Raw genomic sequence first — 17,858 nt, forward strand, 5'->3', positions numbered from 1 at the left:
ACCAAAAGAAGAAGTTGTACAGACAATAACTGAGTCCTCACTCAGATGATATGAGAGACTGAATACATACAAAATATGCAAAAATAAGCTGACGCGACCATTAAGAATTACAAAAAACAATACTATGAAGCCCTGCTTGCTAAAAATAAAAGTGATATCAAAGCTTCATGGAAAATTCTAAATTGCGCTATAACTCGTTCGAAATGTAAACCTCATGTAAACCTAGAATTTCATTGATACAGGAACACGATGTGACTACTACTGATTCTGAAGAGATTGCAAGCAGGTTCTGCCATTACTTTGCTGATGTTGGCCCAAATCTAGCAAGCAAGATCATCTCATTATTTTAGTGTTTTGATAACTACGTAGGTTTAGTCTCGTCTTCCTCCCTACAAAATTTTTATCCCGGTCAAATAAACGAGCTCGTTAAAGTTGTAAAAACTTTGCAGACGGCAAAGATGGACAATTTCCCTTTGTCTACCACTAAGAGGTCCTTTGATTTTATCTGTGAACCATTGTTACGTATTTCAACTTGTCTTTGACGTCGGGTATTTTTCCATCTAACTTAAAGTTGCGTGGTCCCTGTATTAAAAACCGGACGACCCGTGCCTGATTGACAATTACAGACCAATTTCAATACTTTCTGCTTTTTCGAAAAATTTGGAAAAATTGCTATATAATCGTATCTCAAGGTACCTGACTGAAAATATGATCTTGTCGAACAATCGGTTTTGCATAAGAGATGCTAAATGTTTACTTTTAGCCAACGATACTAGCATTTTCTGCCAAAACCGAAGTCTTAAAATTCTTGTCGATTACCTCAACGATGAAATTCGTCATGTTGCGACTTGGCTAAAAGCTAGCAAGTTGTTCATTGACGTTAAAAAAAAACCAAGATGATGATATTTAGAACTAAACAAAACATATTGCTAGCGACAAGCCCTCTCATAATTGATGACACAATTATTGAGTAAGTTGAACACAACAAATACTTAGGTGTGTAAAAAGACCAGCATCTTGCGTGGGAAATGCATATTAACTACATTTTCATAAAAATTTATAAAACAATAGGAATGCTATATGAAACAAGGTTTCACGTACTTAGCAAATCTCTTCTCTTATTGCTTTATTCTCCTGCCTCTTGCCATTCTCTCCATTCACTAGATCTTCTCATTTCCCTTCTCTCTCTTTCTATCATTTCTCTATTTCTTTTCATTCTAATCTCTGTTTCCCTTCTGTCCTGGTTCGTCTGAAGTTGTTCCCGCTCCAATTCACACTGTTCCCTTTCTCGCATTCTCCTGTTCATTTGGATCGTTGCTCTGGCTACTCCTTGCATCAACGCAAGATGACTGTTGTTCGTGGACTCTAAAGATTCAACATTCCAAGGTCTTATGTTCAGTGAAGACAATTTAAACGAAGTTGAAGCTTGAGAGTTCGTTGGGAAGACTTCGGCCGAATAGAAACCGGCTGCAGACGAGTCGATAGCAGTGTTGTTTGACCCGACAATCTGGAGAAATAAAACAAAATAAGATTGTTTTCAAAAATGCTTATTCTTCGAGCAGGTGATAAAGACCCATTTTGCCGCTTGGAATACTCGTTTTGATGCCTCATAAACCTATGAGCTGTTTTTGTTTTAAGTAAATGAAAATTGGTAATATTTTTCCTGTAGAGATATCGCAAAGCACCTCTAGGGGGCAGTCGCAACAGCGGAAAAAACAACGATTTTGGTGAGTTTATTTTTTTTCATATAGGGAATCGATGTTTCCACTAAGCTTGTGCGATCAAATTTGCTGGATCATGCGATGTTATAGTTTTTCCAGTTTTTATGTCGTAGTCAATAAAAGCTGTGATCTCAGCTTCAATTTTGATGATTGACAATGACTTTTACAACGCGCCTCCTTCATCAGCAGACCCGTTCCGTAGTCTCAGAAAAGCAATATTAATGACCTCTCCTCATCTAAAAGTTATACTTTATTCAGTCTTTCTTACCTCTGCCCCCATTCCTGAGTCTTGGTTATGGCGTAAGCCATTTTGATCACGTGAAATTAGTTCCAAGCGTAAGGTGGGGTCTGTAGTGTGTCTGGCCACAAAGGGGTCTGTCAAACCGTTAGCTTCGTTTTCCATGATACATGTATTTGCAACTTAAAGAAACAATACAGGAAAAATTGAAAGTGAATGGATATAGTTTTCCGGCTACATTCGGTGAACTCATGAATCAAGTTCCACTGTTTGCAGTCGAACGACGTTTTACACGTGGATCAAAGGATTAAACTTTGAAAGTGTAGGAGTCGTGTGTCAATCGTCGTGAATTTGCTCAAGAAAAATCTGCTTTTTAAACATCTATTCAGATGTCTCTGTTCGTATTACGAAATTATGAGATCCACTTTTCTTGGACAGCTATTTACGCACCAGCAAGTGTCTGTCAATTTCTCGTTATCAGGAATAAATCAAATAAGTTCATTTTGAATATTCAGACGAATGCAAATACATGCATCCATAATTGCCGACGCAAACTTCGCAGTATGCAAATTTGAACTATCTTAGCGATAAAAGGGAAAAATCCAATTGCCAAACTGTGTTACGAGACAAATGTCATGCCACGCAGTGAGAATAATTAGACTGGGTGTAATTAAGCACGGTTCAGCGGACTGCGAAACCTCTGGAACCAGCGGCACCTCCAGAAACCATATATTTTTTAGAAAAGAATAGTAATAAATAAGTATTAAATCTTACGTAGTAAATATTTTTGGCTCAAAAATATAGATCTTGACTGTTGCGGTCTTAAACGGGTATGGTTCCACGACAACGAATGAAATAATTTAGTGATTATCTCCAAATGAACAAAGAAAGAGATGCAACCGAAATGGATTACTGGAGCTGGATTTTCGTTAAGAAATTCTAAACTGCCGAAAAACGAAGTGTCCTCAAATAGAAAATGCAAACTCAAAGTACTGACATAAATGCAGAGAGCGAAATTTCACATTTATGTATTACCCAAATTTTCAGGAAATCAAAATGACGTTCAGACGGAATAACCTCACTTTCAGGTAAAAAAATTGGTATTTGTGATTTTGTACCTCCTAATTTTTCTCCACTCTAAGCTATTCCTTCCCGCGTTGCTGAAAGACTGAAATGAAGTAGCACTTGGCATGCACACACTATCGAAGTTTATTACTTGCCTGACTTGATTAAAAAAAAGGTTTAATTTAGACGCCGTGCTATCTTGCTTTTCTGGGATTAAATTTGATTCGACACGGCAGGAACACAACGTCTGCCCAGTTCAGATGTTGTGCTCCGGCCATGCTACACAGCTCTGGTCTGATAGCGATTCAAACGTCGTGCCCCCGCCGAGCCAAACAAATTCATAAATTATGCTCGTGTGTTTGGTGAGGTTGCGTTCTTGCGGGAAGATACGAGAATGGCTTGTCACTATGCTTCGGTAAATCCTGACCTTTGTTCGAATGTAACCCGATGTTTGAATCAGAGTCGTGTTTCTGCCGTGCTAAAGTCGAAATTAATTACAGCTAAGTTCGGCACGGCAGAAGCACGTCTAATGGTTTTTTTTTTTTTTTTTTTTTTTTCAAACATGAACATCATGACGGCTCGATAAAACCACACCTAGCAAAAATGACAACGCCTAGCAAGTTTTACCTGTTTTAGTGATAGGAATATGGTAAAGAGAAGTTGAGGGACTCTTAAAAACTCTCTTTTTGATCATTAAATTGAGCATAATTTTTGGCATAAGGCCATGTTGTCAGGTATTACGCTCGAAGTATAAAGTTAGCCTCAATTAAATAAGACGCTCTGCGAACATTTGCAGCCTACGAGACAAAGACACGCAACATGCAGAGAGGGCGCGTGAATAAAGATGTTGTATATTTTGCATATCAGTTTCATTTTTTCAAGTTTCTCTGAATTCTAGACCCGACAGTTAAAGTGTTCTACTGTCTCTGACGGGAAAGTTTTCTTTACTAAGTCCCTGAACACAGAAACCGTATGAGATCTGAACACACGCATGGCAATGGATTAAATTGACTAAACCATGAATAGAACCCAGGCGATCACGAGCTCACCAGCTAACACTGAGCTGAACCATTAATGAGCGGTTTTAAAAAAACACTGCTTGAGGATTTCGGAGAAGTGGGTTATTGCAGGAAGGAGAAAACCGATAGAAATAAAGCATAAAAAAGGGGTCAAATGTTCACAAACCTTCACTAATGTATCATTCTAGGCCCAGTTATCCAAAGGGTGGATATTGAACGCTAAACAGCATTATAGTTTTGGTAGGCCTTTCTTTGCCAAAATCGTCTCTAGCTCGCTGAAATCCAACATGGACAACTACCGTCAGAACCTGCTATTTATATAAACAGAGCAAATATTGTTTATGAGGTTGAAGTACGACTTGGTAGACATCTTAGTCGGATGAGAATACAATATCGTTTTTTCACAGCCACGCAAAACAATCAACTGCTGCGAATAAGACAACTTTGGAGGTCACCTTTTAACACATAAATACTGAAATAAATAATATGAGAATTTTTGAGGTCCACCTATTTTGTATAATTAAAGATAATAATTTTGGAATAATAGCTGTGAGAATGGAGAAATGCCTTCTTCTGAATTTCAACTCGTCCAATTTTCTGACGATATCGTTCGGATAACTTCTTTTTACTAATTATCACCTTATCAAATATTTACTTAGCCTTAATTAACAGTTGCCAGATTATATCTTTTTCAGTTTCTGATCCTTAAGCTTTGTACGCTTAAGGTATTCCCTCAAATAGGTACTAGAACTACACAGAGTGAGAAATCAACTGGGAAAGCTTTCAAAACAACAGATAGGGCTTTGTAACTCGGTCTGCTTTGTTTTATATGTTCTGTAAGTAGAAATTCGAATCCATCAGGCACTTCTTTCATGTAGTCAATGTCGAGGATATGTAAGCTTTTTCCTCTTTGTGCAGTGACCAATGACATCAACTTTAGCGTGAGAGTTTTCAGATCAAGCTTCTGAGACACAAATAAGAGTATGTAAATTTCTCGTTATCAGGAATAAATCATTGTCAAAACTGTTCATGTTATTCATGCTTGGTTTTCAAATAAATTCATTTTGAATAATGTCATGAAATGGTTTGCTTTTCACAACGGGCAACACTGTCACTTTTAAAATATCTCTATCGATAACCGACCATGCCAATTCACTCTCTTAATTAAACTACCCACGGCTGTAAACGCAACAACAAGGTCATAATTGTGGCCGAGGAAAACAGTTATCATTCTAGGTAACTAGGAAATGGCCAATGATAATCATGATATTTTCAGACCAGATGTATTTTTTTCTGTTGTTTTCTTCTTTTACCTGCGGGGCTGCTTGGCTGCGTGGGCGCTGATACAAGAGGAAGGTGCATGGAAGGTTAATTCGAGCGCGAAATGCGTGACAATCAAATCACGACACAAAAATGAGCCAACTGATAAGTCGACAAGGCCGACGTGAAACTTACCACACGCCGATCACATGGTATTGAAAATGTATTCTGAACTGCATTAAACCTATTCATCCCTCGCTTTGAGTTTTCAACACTTCAGTGTGCACCGCAATTTCTTTGTTTGCACGGTTCAAGCAACCAGAAAAAGTCCCAAAAATAAAAATTATGTTGATATCAGAAAATAAAGAAATACATAATTCTCGTATTAGATCATTCAACTGCCAATGAGTTGTTGCAGTATTCTATACGCTCTAAGTTTTAAAAAATGTGATAATTTCTTTTGATCCGGTCACAAGCATGGGACAAAGAAAAAATGCTGAGTAATGAAGGGTCTGCAACTGAGCCACAGAGACTCTCCGGTGTGCTGAAGCCTCATGTGCTGAAGAATAAAATGATGAAATCGTCAGCCGGTAGTAAAATGAAAAAGAATGTTCTCCGCCTCCCGTGTTACGAGCGTGGAACGAAGAAAAAATATAGGACTCACCATCTTTCTCAAAATTAACTCACACGAAGCTTTCGTCACTGTTGATTCTAGAAGTTTACAGGATGTGTGTCACTTATGAGCTTAGTAAGAACCTGACTAAGCTTACAGTCTCTGTCGGTGGTCTTGTGATAGAGCGTCTGAGCTTGGCCTGACCCGAAGATTTAACTAATGAGCTTTCTAATTTCTATTTCTTAACTCTCAGAGCTAGTTTAGAGCTTCAAATGATTGAGAAATAAATTTCGAATAGTTTAAAGACTTCTTGACTGTTCCTCTAAACGTCGTTATACTGATCTAAAAGTCTCAAAAGGCAACAGTTTCTGCATCCTCTTTAATACAGCGATCTGTTGATTGGTTTTTTTACATATTTCAGCGATGTGCTTTTCGAAAATTTAATTTGTCATCAATTGTTACGCCAAGAAGTTCTAATGAATTGGATGATGAAATTTTTAAAACCGAGAAGGCCCGTGCAACGACTCCAGAGGTCTAAATACTCAATCATTTTTCCTTCAAGTGGCAACAAAAATCAAGATGCAAGGAAGTTCTTACAATTCAGTTATAACAGACTCGCTCCAGAGGTTTATAATGCATGTTTATCTCAAATTTAATTAGATAATTTTGATTTGCGTTACCCGCGAAGCGTCGGTGCACTATCTTTGACCGCGTGGGCGCTCAAAAGGGAAAGGAACGTGCCAGTTTATTCGAGCGCCAAACGCGCGACAATCTAATTATCACTGAGCCATTTTAGGCCTAAATTTGCCACGCATCGATCATATGGTATTGTAAATTTTTGCTTTTCAGCATCCGACCTGTTCTTCTTATGCCATAATAATTTAACAGTTTTATGCGCAATGCAACTTTGGGGTCAGACCTTTTCCTGTTACATTACATAACCTGGTGCATTAATTTTCGATTGTATAAATCGCAGATTTTGTCTTTACACCATTGAGCAAATGATCTAGCCCGGAAGTAAGCTTATTAGTTCTGTTTTAATCGATAAGCCAATGATAAGTGCAGGCATGTTTAGAACAGATGCGGCGAGTTTTCCGGGAAACTGGTCATTTTCTTTCGCTATCAAAGAAGCATACACAAGGAATTTTCGAAGAATTTTCGGAGAATGTTCGACATAATCAAAGGTTTTTTAAATGTTCAGCGTTTTAGTAGAGAACCCGAATGCAAATAATAAGAATTTGCTCGAGGCTACCACGGATATTGACTTTATGACGTACAGCAAAATAGAATGGAACTTCGAACTCCCTAGAACTCGGAACACGAGTATATAAGGAGTTTGGGGATCTCGACTTTTATATCTAAATTACGTTCAGTATATCAATATGAGTTATTCTTCAAAGTTTAAAAAAATAATCGGATTTTTTTTAACTTTGATTCTTTTGATTCTTAGTATTTGCATTCAGTTTCTTTGCCAAAGAGCTCAACATTGCTTCATACTAACGTTCGAGTGTTTTCTAAGAGACATCGAATTCATTTCAGTTTCCATCGTTTTCCTAGTTGCAGTTCACTTCATGCAAGGTCTTGTGGTTTAAAAAAAAGGTAAGGAATAAACAACAAAATCAAAAGTTTTCAAAAATGCTTAGTGCACCGCAATTTCTTTGTTTACACTTTTCAAACACACATTACTATTGTTTTCCCAGTAACAGTTCGCTTGATTCAAGGATACAAGGCCTTGCGGTTTAAAAAAAAGGAAGGGAACAAGGAACGAAGAACGAAATCAAAAGTTTTCAGAATGTTTAAAGCCATGTGAACCGGAACTTCTTTGTTTGCACTGTTCAACTGTCCCCCAAAACGCAGCCAATCTTACGGTGTCTTTCAAATGTGATCCACACGTTTTAAAATCTACGACTAAATCACGTGACACAACGTTTCCTTTTAAATTAACATATGTCACATCATCGGTATCAAACTATTACCCAATTATGAAGAATAATTTCAGCACTAATTTTCATTACACGTGGTATTGAAAATGTATTTCTTAACTGCATTAAACTTGTTTATCTTCCATCTTAAGTTTTCAACAATTCAGTTTTTTCATCGCAATTTCTTTGTTTGCACGGCTCAAGCAACCAGAAAAAGAGTCAAAAGAAATTTATATTGATATCATAAAATAAAGATATGCATCAACCAATGAGTTGTTGCAGTTTTCTATACCCTGTAAATCTTAGAAAAAATGTGACTGTAATTTCCTATTGTTCATTTATTTTGGATAGACACGTAAGAAAGGTTTTTTTTTTCGATCTGGTCACAAGCAAGGGACAAAGATGCTGAGTCATGAAGAGTCAAACCTCAGACCTTCGCGCCCTGATGCTCTGCAACTGAGCCACAGAGACTCCAAGGTGAGCTAAGTCGCTACTTCATACTCCTAGGATCAAAAATGTCGAAGGCCTCATGTGTAGAATAAGAAAATGGTGAATCGTCAGCTCGGTAGTAAAATGAATAAAGATGTTTTCCGCTTTCAGTATTGCGAGCGTGGAACGAAGAGAAAAAATTGGACTCAACATCTTTCTTACACCATTAACTCACACGAGGCTTTCGACACTGCTGATCCTTGCAGTTTGCGGGATTTGTGTCATTTACGAGCTTAATAAGCGCTTGACTACGCTTACAGTAAGCTTAGTGATAGAGCGTCTAAGCTTGGCGTGACCCGAAGATTTAACTCATGAGCTCTCAAATTTCTATTTCTTAACTCTCAGAGACAGTTTAGAGCTTCGAATGATTGAGACATAAATTCAGAGGTCGCACATCATAGTCCACACATTATAAGCATGACTTCTTGACTGTTCCTCTAAACGTCGTTATACTGATTCAAAACTTGAAATTTGAAGTTCACAATACTATTTCCATCTCGCACTCGTAAAAGTATTTGAGATTACAGCTTTTAAGAGCGACAGTCAGGAAATATCGACCAAAATCTTAATTTCGTGGCAAGAGTTGAAAAATCGCTTTCTTTCGTTTTTTGTCCATGAATAGCTTTTAGGTAGATAAGATACCTGATGTGGATCGTTCCCGCCAAAAGCTTTTTATTTTTTAGAAAAATTAGAACATCCGTTTTTGTGGTCGGAGTCACAAAATTGGCTAATCATTTACGTGAAATTTGCATACATCAACTTGCCTCTAGTTCGCAAACAAAATCGCACGGAGAAATTTGGACACTTTATTTCAACAGAATCACTGTTCTTCTTTTACTAGAAGATTCTTTTAGAGCAAAAGCGACACTCACCGAGCAGAAATTATTCAAAAATGAGGAATAGGTTTTATGGATAACAAAAACTCCGTTTTGTTATTGATTTTCGACGGCAATATTGCACATGTGGTATAACTCCAAATTGACTTCATTCTAGTTAAATCCCACATTTAGACATACATCTAAAACATACCTGGGAATTAGCTTGGGTTATTGAAGGAAATCTCTATAAGGCGGTATCGAAGTTAAGGAATTTTCATGGTGGGTCGTCGGTAATTGTGTAAACACTTCCAGTTTCGAAACCCATGAAACTGGATATTTGATCCCCAAATACTCATTTTTCTTAATCCTTGTAGGTTTAACAGTTGCAAAGTTGCGTTTCTACTTAAAGAGTGAGATAGAAAAGCCAAACTGGGTGAATTTTAGCCATTTTGAAACGCTAAACTCTATCGACCGGAGACTCGGCGTGACGAATTGTTTCGTGACTAAACGTGATATTTGGGAGTCGATCAGTCACGGAATCACAATATTAACAATGCATTTCTTGACGGCGTATGAGAACAGTGTTTTGAGGAAGAAAAAATCGATCGTCCTAGACAATTAAACAGAAAGGTAAAAGATTCAAACCAGAAGGGGCTCCTGATTCAAGGTTATGTCTTGACATCAGTTGCGTGACGGCGAATATGGAAATTATATGCGCAAAGCGCAAGCTGTGGGGTGGGGGACGGGGAGGGGATCAGGGCAGCCAGAAAAATAGTCTTTCATGGAATAAATCGACGACATAATAATCGCTAAAAAGACTCTAAAAACGTTGCGGCTTTATTTTTGAACTTCTCTAAACAAAACTACTTATGCCATTACCAGGATACAGGAGTCGAGTATCGGCTCCTAGAAAACCATATCCGAATCTTACTCTATACAACTTCATTCTTTCACTTTAAAAGACGAGCAAAAAAAAAAAGGAAATAATGCGAAATATTTGTTATCAACCATTTTAAGCACGCAACTTGTGCTGCACCTATGTTTTTAGCCACTATTGTGAAATACTGCACAAAAATTGACTTCTCGGTGGAAAAACAGCGTAACACATAAGACACAAAATGTACCCCCTGTTTCAAAACCTCGAAACAATTTTCTGCTCTGCCTCGTCAAAATCGGTTAGGGAAATTACGCTAGCTAATGGTCTCCTACGAAGATAATAAGGCGACTCGACGGATCATCATATTGACAATTCTACGTGTATTTATGAAGCAGATAACAACTTAAGCAATTAATTTTGGTCCGAAGAGCACTCTCTTATTTTGTTGTTAACAGGAATGTGCCGCTGAAGAGGATATGACAGGGGTCTTCCTATATGGGAAGCATTAAACAGGGTAAACGTTGCGGTGCGCAGTCTGAATGCAAAATACCAAACATTTTTGAAATCTAACTCTACCTATAACTCTAAAAAAAAACTGGATTTGGTTTGTGAATTAAATGAATCATGGCCAGAAATCGAGGACAGCCAGCGGTTTTAACCGTACGCTAATTTTTAGGGATTTTGAATAGCTAATAAGGATTTATACATTCGCAAAATGGCGGGGAAGCGAACGTATACTTTTTACCGTGCAGTTGATTTACAATTTTCTAGCCTCAACTAATTCTACTTGACATATGTAAAAACAAATAAATGCGAAACCTAACACTGGTTCTAAAGTCCAAGCTGTGCAAAATCTAACCTGAATCCCTATTAGACAAGCACCACCCCTTTGCTGATGCTTCCCTGTGATCGTTCGATCGTGACAAAACGGGGCTCCCTGTGTCGCTCTGGCTTGGTAACCTCTCTGTTTTGAAAATGGCGGCTGATCGAAGGAGTTACTTGAAAAAGTCTCCAAAATGCCTTCTTTTTCGATCGCTTCGTGCAGTAATGGCGCAGAGATTCACTCTCTGGAATTTCTATATTTCAGGGAAAAAACGAACTGGTTTAGCAAAGAAGTTAGGCCTCTAAAACCGTACAAAAATGAAGATAAACATATCCTTCAAGGACTAGGACGTGGGGAAGGAAAAACCGACATCTAATGACCTTTTTTCTTGCTTAAAGAGAAGCGCGTAGGCAATATTACAGACTCTCGTATGGCAAGGAAAGCCATCTTTTTATGGTGACTCACGGATCAACTTTGGGAGCTTGACACATTGCCAAATGAACATGACTGAAAGCCACGATCGCCTTGCGAAGGTTTAGACGAGGGGAAGTGAGCGATTCTTCGTCTAACTTTATTTATCCTTAAAGTTTCTTTTCTCCCCATTAATCCTTTATATGGTCGCCATATTTAAAGAACGGGAAAAGTAAATGATGCGCATGCTCCAGCGCCATGTTGTCCTCAATTTCTGGCCATGATGGGGATTCTGTAATGAGTCATCATGATAACAAGTTGGGTCCTGTCTTGATAAGGATGGCAAAACGAATGTCCTTTTTTGTCTTAAAAAGGTAAGTGACTCAGCGGCATAGGCCCACCTAACGTTCCCATAAGAACCTTCAATTTCCCAGGTTAAGATCTCTTTTCAGGTAAATACGAAAAACATCATCCCAATACAAGAAGATTCCCGTCAGAGCAGGGAAATCACACGAAAACCTGATCATGTCATTTACCTGTTGACACGAGCAGTTGCTGCAAAACGTGGTCAGTTTGTCGACGTAAGGCCTCTTCAGTCTGACTGTTATATGACTAACGTCTAAATCAAAGTGCTCGCACAATCTCTTCAGCATTTTTATGCTAAATTTGTTCAGTTTACCTTGCTTAACAAGGTCACACATATTATGACAGTCAAACACGATTGGATGTTGTAATGAAACTTCCCTCCGTACTTGATTTGTTAGGTCCTCAAGGGAACTCTCGAACTCCGCGGCTTCGTCATCATTTTCTTCTGTGTCATCCTTGTCAAGTAAACTCTTTTGGGTAGCAAGGCGACTGAAAAAGCTGCTTATTTGTTGGCTGGTAAGGAACTCATCGCTGCTGAATAAGCGTTCTCCGTCATTTCCTCTGGCGTGCATCATTTCTTTTGCAACAACTACTGGGTCAGCTTTGCGTCCCGTGGTCTCACCAATATTGAACTTTGTGGATAGGTACTCTTTCTGCTTTACATTAAAACGTGTTCTTCGGTTCTGGGATGATCTTAATGCCCAGCCCATAGGGAGAGTAGACTGTAGTGGCACTTGTTTTGGCACTTCCTGAACATTTCGTACACAGGGGACGCCCACCGTTTGAACCTCCAGTCTCTCCGCATATCCATAAACAGCTTGGTCTAGGAGTGGTTCTCGTTCGAGAGCACGTGTGTGTTTTCCGGAGTCTAGGTGTTGCTGCAGACTCGAGTAACGTTGGTAACATTTGATACATCCCTCTTCCGGACATGAAAAAAGACGAGCGTTGGAGGTTTCCGTTTCTGTTTCGTTACTCGAGTTTTCACAGGAACTATCTTCCTCGCTCTCCTGTCTCGGAACAGTATCTTTACGCTTGGATTTTACAGGAGCAAAACTCGCCGTGACGCCTTCCTTATTTACGTCCGTTAAGTACGGAACTTCCGAATTTTCCGAGACGTTCAGCTTATCCCAAGGAGTGTATTTCCCTCTGCCAATTCTGTATGCTCTCCAAACTCGCAATCCCTTGTCATCGTACTGTACATTCGAAATTGAACCCACTCCATCAAGCTTGATGTTCAAAGAAGCTGGAGCTTTTGAGGGTCCACACGAAGTCACCCTCACTGAGGACATTCCACCGGCTGACAAAATGGCTTCTTTCATTTCTTCTGACGTTTCAATGTTGTTTCCGGAATTCAGGTAAATCTTCATGTGGGATTTTATGGCTGCGGACCTTCTGTCGCAAGCCCCTTTTCCTCCTTGAGGATCGCAAAAATCCATGCGCTTCACAGTCACGCCGTGATGTTTACCAACCATCTGAGCAAGGCTGATTGTGTTACCACAATGATAACACCCGGCGTTGTCCTGCCAATAGTATACTCGCTGTAGGTGTGGCATGACGTCCTTTAAATCTTTGAGTACGTCAGACATGACGGACAGTACCGCACAGCTGTCTTGACTGCAGCTTCTGAAGACATGGCACATGGTAAGGGTTTCGTACTTTCCAGCATTACTTGTGCTTTCCTTTCTCATGGCGACAGACACGTGCCAAGGAATTCCCCGTTTCCCAAACCAATCGCGTTGGCTTTCACGATATTTTCGAGGAATAAACTTCATGGCCCAATCTTGTACAAGTAGAACCGATGCGTCGTCCAAGTCTCGGAGGATGTCTAGTCTTGCTTTATCTTGGTTCACCGAACGCAACAAATGAGATTTCCAGGCAATTATATCACGTTTTGCTTTCTCGGTCATGAATGCGAGCTCTTCGTGTATTTGGCCTTTGGAAAGATGTTCAAGATTCACCGCCATCATCTCGATTGCTTTGTCTATCTCCTCTATAGTAACGGCAAGGGAATTACACTGACTACAAACGTCGCTATGATCATGGGCACATGTAGCCTGGTAGTCAACATCTTTAGGGTCGCTGAGAGCAAAAACGATGCAATGATCTGGAATACTTGAACTCTCTGATATGTGAACCTAAGTGATTAAAATGTGCGCAAATCCTCAATTCTGAGGAATATTTACGTAATGCATTTATCTAATGCTATCTTCTAAAACATTTCAGAACCTAAGTATTGTGAAGCTGAATGCCGTAATATGGCTCTCAAAACTCGGTTGCCATGGTAACGTCAATGCTGACGTACATGTGACAAACGACTTTAAAATGTCTCCTGATGATTTTTAGGAAAAGTCGCTAGGTTTGGTGCTCAAAGCTTGAGCAGTTTTGAAGTTATTCAACTTTTAAGCGAAGGGGGGCTTCAAACCCTTCCCGGTCTAAATAGGGTTAAGGGTGTGAATAAAATAGAAGAACGTATGGAATGCCACGAGTAAACGTAAAAGCTAAACCTCGCTCAACTTTTACGTTTACGTGCGACCTTTCAAACATTGCCTCTATTTAAATTACGCTCCTAAAAGCTATATGTGTATGCACGTGAAATTTACGCGACAGTGGGAATCCACCCTTATTCACCTACCTAGACGCGAGCAGTAATCAATTATAGAGCACTCATGTAGTAGGCAGTCGAGTAACATTCATAATACACCTACGCCAGGCGCGCAACAAAATTATTTCCCTTTTTCACTTTCTTATTTTACCTTGAAATCAGTCTTGAGGTACCGCTTTGCCTCTTTTAAAGCTTCCTTTTGTGTTTTTGCCCATGTAAGACCCATTCCGTTTTCCCCGAGCTGGTGCACAACGTTCACAAGATCTTCAAATGCCTGCGCACCAGAACAGCTTACGTAATCTAACCCTTGCAATGACTTGCGAGTCGAAGCGGAACAAACATGCAGAATTCTTAGCAGTGTACTGCGACTCATGGGTGTGAAATCATGCTCGGCAGAATATTTTTGGTACTGGCAAACGATTCGTTCAGGTATCATGTTCCGTACCACATTTGGAACTTGGATGACCTCGTTAGTTGACAATGTTATTGCCTTGGCTCCGAATGGAAGATCTTGAATTACATGGGAGCTTGTGATAAAGTCTAGGAAATGCGCTAATTTTGCTTCAGGTATGAATGACTTCGTTTGTGCATTGGTTGGCACCAGTTTTCCACTGCCATGGACTGCAGCATGCTGCCTGGCGACCTTAAACCGATAACTTGTCAGGCCTGGGATCCACTGTTGAATTGTTGCCAAGCTAACCTTATCCGCCATTATGGACAATATCTGCCTGCGAGAATCCCACTCGTTTGCATTTTTGTAGCAGTTTGCCAGCGTGTACATCAATTCTTTATCCAAACCCCTAGAACAAGTGTGATTTCCAGTTTCATTCTGTTTTGAGGACATAATAGATTCCCAGAGAAGATCTGGATCATTAGGCGCTATTTCACCAAGAACAGCTGAAACCGCTTGCTTGGCTTTGCGCTCATGCAGTCGTCTGGTCCTTCCACTGGCATCGTTCCAAGGTGTCTTTAGGGTGTACCTAATAGGACTAACGTCTCGACTTCTTAAGAAACTGTTAAGGTGGTCAATAGGTTCTTCCGACTTCATTCCTGTAGTGCTTGTCTCGGTTTCTTCTAGGAGGGTTGATGGTAAATATAATGACGTTTCTTGATCTAGTAAGTCTTGTGCTACCACCGAACAAGGAGTACTTGCAGCAATTGGAAGGTTACACATCACGCCCTAGACAAGGACACAAAATAAATATAACGTAAACTGTATTAAAGAAAATTAATTGGGTACATAATTATCAAAGTTAACCAACACTTAGACAAAGATCAATAATCCCTCCTGATCTTTATTGCCTTTATTATGGACCAAAAATAAAACCTTTTTTGCTGCCTTCATTTATGATAAAAAGTGCCTAATTTATCACATAAAATACCTTTCATTATGACAAATAAATACGAACTTTAAAGCGAGTGGTAAAGGAACCCGGAATAGTATATTGGAAACCCAAAACGTTTTTCTGGGCGTTATTCACCGTATCCTTAACCTTGAGAAAATCATATGAACTCGTATCCCTGGCAGTATAAGGTGGAGGGATGCGTGTATGTAGGTAGGGGCAAGTGGAAGCAAAAATTGCAGTTTTTTTAAATTGAACCCTTTATTCTTAAAAGAACAATTTGGCCTCAGCGTACCATCGCGGACTACGTGGTCTTTAACTTATTGCCACTGCTTCAAGTTCTCAGATTTTGGTGAGAATAGAAATAGAAAATCCGCTGAATAAATTTCAACTGTGTGCAGACGCAAGGGCGACATAAAATGCACGGGGTATTAAACCTCTTCATTATCTGCGGAACTCAGGAGAAACTGACGTAGAAGGCACAAAATAAGCATATGGCATTGTTTTCTTGGACACCAGCACACAGTCTGAGGTCTACGAAATCGGTTAATTTGTGCTCTCTATCCCTATTCGTTACATTTTAAGGAAAGGCAGCAAGGAAACGGGGCCTGCTCAAGCAGACTTTGTGATGATAAGGTCCCTATCCATTTTTTTTTTTTTTTATCTTTTTTGCTCAGCGGGCCTTGTTTGGTGCCACTGTTAATAACACTATTTCCATTGAGTGCCAGTTCAGAACTTACAGAAGTCTCGATGGTCTCAGTTTCCTCGTAAGAAAGGTTCTTGGTCTCCGGAAGCTTTGTGGGCAGCTCCCCTATTTTCTGCATGTCAAGATTAACCCGGCAGTTGCGACAAATACCTGTTGAGTGAATCGATGGAAAATGCAGGTTTTTGCTGATACGATATAATCACTATTCTGAACAACTACTGTCTTAATTTACACAAGTAAGGGAACCTGTTTTAAAAAACTTAAATGATAGATTTTCCTGCCCTTTCATATACTTCAACTCTTCAATTCCCTACCCTTTGATTTACCTGAAACCTGATAAAGGTACCCTTTAGGGGCTGAGTCTCCCTGTAACTATCTATAGGGCATCAGGGAATCTGCTTTAAAAAGCTGTAATTTTAGGAGTGCGGTGAAGGCTTCTAAATTTACCTTTTTGCTGCTACAATCACTAATATAAAATGTTCGAATAATGAAAGGAAAAGAAGCACGTAAATAAACAAAGGCTATTGAATTTGCGACCGTCACGGCTACCTAATTATTGAAAAAGTCAAAAAAAAAAAAAAAAAAAAGAAAAGTGCTTACAAAGTGCTTTAATTGAAGTGTCAGATTGGACCGCCATTTTAGAGCTGGTCTGTTTGGTTGAAAAAGATGAAAAATGATGTATTCATACCTGAACCAACTGGAATAAAAATTCCCAGTTTCTTCCATATCAAATAACAAGCACTTTTGCCAAGTCCTCTTTCTGCCTTTGCGTTTTTTTGGGCTTGTCCGCCGTGCTTCGAGATTGGCGGAGGAACTCGGCACAGATTCGATCCTCGACGCCACCCAATACCAAGAGATGAGCGGTGCCGGGGACAAGTCGTTAATTCCGAAAGGTCTAACTCCGAAGAAAAGGATGTAGATACTCTTCCCAAAATAAGTTCGATTTCGGTTTCTACGTCAGTTATTGACAAGGAAGACTTATGACCCGCGATGTCTCTTTTGCAGTTCAGAAATGTAATAACCTCAGTTGATCTGCTCCTATCTCTGGGGTCATAAGAGCAAGAACCGCCGACTAAGGATCTAAAAGAGCACTTAACGTCCATGATGACACAAAGCTGGCAAAACAAATTCACTCCAACTTCGCTAATTAAATTTTCCCTCTTTGCATTTAATTGACTAATTCAATTTACTACGGCTAGTAAACTGCTTCGAGCTTTAGCCAACTCTGTCATTTCTTCAACAAATAATAAAAATGAATCCTCACAATTGAAGAAAATATCAATTTAAAAAGCATCTATAGTTTTTGTCTTTCTGTTCCGATTCTTCTGAAACCAAAGGAAGCGAAAAAAACAAGTATAAAAGTTAAACAGGTTAGCCGAGAGCTAATCAAATTACATCCTGATATTTATCAGGGAAAACATCTTACACTGAAAAGGGAAACTTCCACCTTAACAATGAGATAAAACAACCTCTCTTTGGCCGACTACCTTTTTTTCAATAAAAAAGGACGAAAAGCTCACATCAGAATCGTTTTCAGTACGCTTTCGTGTATATTCTGGCCTGCTGTGTAAAAACTCCGCTTGAC

General features: G+C 39.3%; 2 protein-coding genes across 4 annotated transcripts; both read right to left on the reverse strand.

The window, feature by feature from the left end:
• Positions 1-1,126: 1,126 nt before the first annotated feature.
• On the reverse strand, positions 1,127-2,498 carry LOC149041149 (uncharacterized). Its single transcript, XM_089214695.1, has 3 exons — positions 2,489-2,498; positions 1,990-2,141; positions 1,127-1,507 (listed from the first exon to the last, which is right to left on the reverse strand). The coding sequence occupies exons 1-3, from the start codon at positions 2,496-2,498 to the stop codon at positions 1,127-1,129; spliced, it is 543 nt and encodes a 180-aa protein (XP_089070821.1).
• Positions 2,499-9,968: 7,470 nt separating this feature from the next.
• On the reverse strand, positions 9,969-17,512 carry LOC113668006 (uncharacterized). Of its 3 annotated transcripts, none has more exons than XR_016189139.1 (5): positions 16,962-17,512; positions 16,308-16,423; positions 14,376-15,404; positions 11,226-13,757; positions 9,969-11,098 (listed from the first exon to the last, which is right to left on the reverse strand). XR_016189139.1 is itself a non-coding variant. In XM_089214466.1 (5 exons), the coding sequence occupies exons 1-5, from the start codon at positions 17,374-17,376 to the stop codon at positions 10,893-10,895; spliced, it is 3,588 nt and encodes a 1,195-aa protein (XP_089070592.1). In that variant the 5' UTR covers positions 17,377-17,512; the 3' UTR covers positions 10,760-10,892. The 3 variants fall into 3 exon arrangements, 2 of the variants coding, with proteins under 2 accessions (XP_089070592.1, XP_089070593.1); XM_089214466.1 differs by having other exon boundaries at positions 10,760-11,098; positions 11,936-13,757; XM_089214467.1 differs by having other exon boundaries at positions 10,874-11,098; positions 12,009-13,757.
• Between the last annotated feature and the right edge of the window lie 346 nt (positions 17,513-17,858).

Source organism: Pocillopora damicornis, chromosome 8 (assembly GCF_964200805.1).
Source record: "Pocillopora damicornis chromosome 8, jaPocDami1.2, whole genome shotgun sequence".
Classification (NCBI taxonomy): Eukaryota; Metazoa; Cnidaria; class Anthozoa; order Scleractinia; family Pocilloporidae; genus Pocillopora; species Pocillopora damicornis.

What these genes read in the sequence shown, in the direction of transcription:
- LOC149041149 (XM_089214695.1), bottom strand. An exon ending in ACTCAGGAATGGGGGCAGAG is followed by an intron (nt 1,508 to 1,989) that starts GTAAGAAAGACT and finishes TTATTTCTCCAG; the next exon opens with ATTGTCGGGTCAAACAACAC.
- LOC113668006 (XM_089214466.1), bottom strand. Translation starts at nt 17,376, where the DNA reads ATGGACGTTAAGTGCTCTTTTAGATCCTTAGTCGGCGGTTCTTGCTCT. An exon ending in TTTTATTCCAGTTGGTTCAG is followed by an intron (nt 16,424 to 16,961) that starts GTATGAATACAT and finishes TTCACTCAACAG; the next exon opens with GTATTTGTCGCAACTGCCGG. An exon ending in GTGTGACCTTGTTAAGCAAG is followed by an intron (nt 11,099 to 11,935) that starts GTAAACTGAACA and finishes CCTGAAATATAG; the next exon opens with AAATTCCAGAGAGTGAATCT.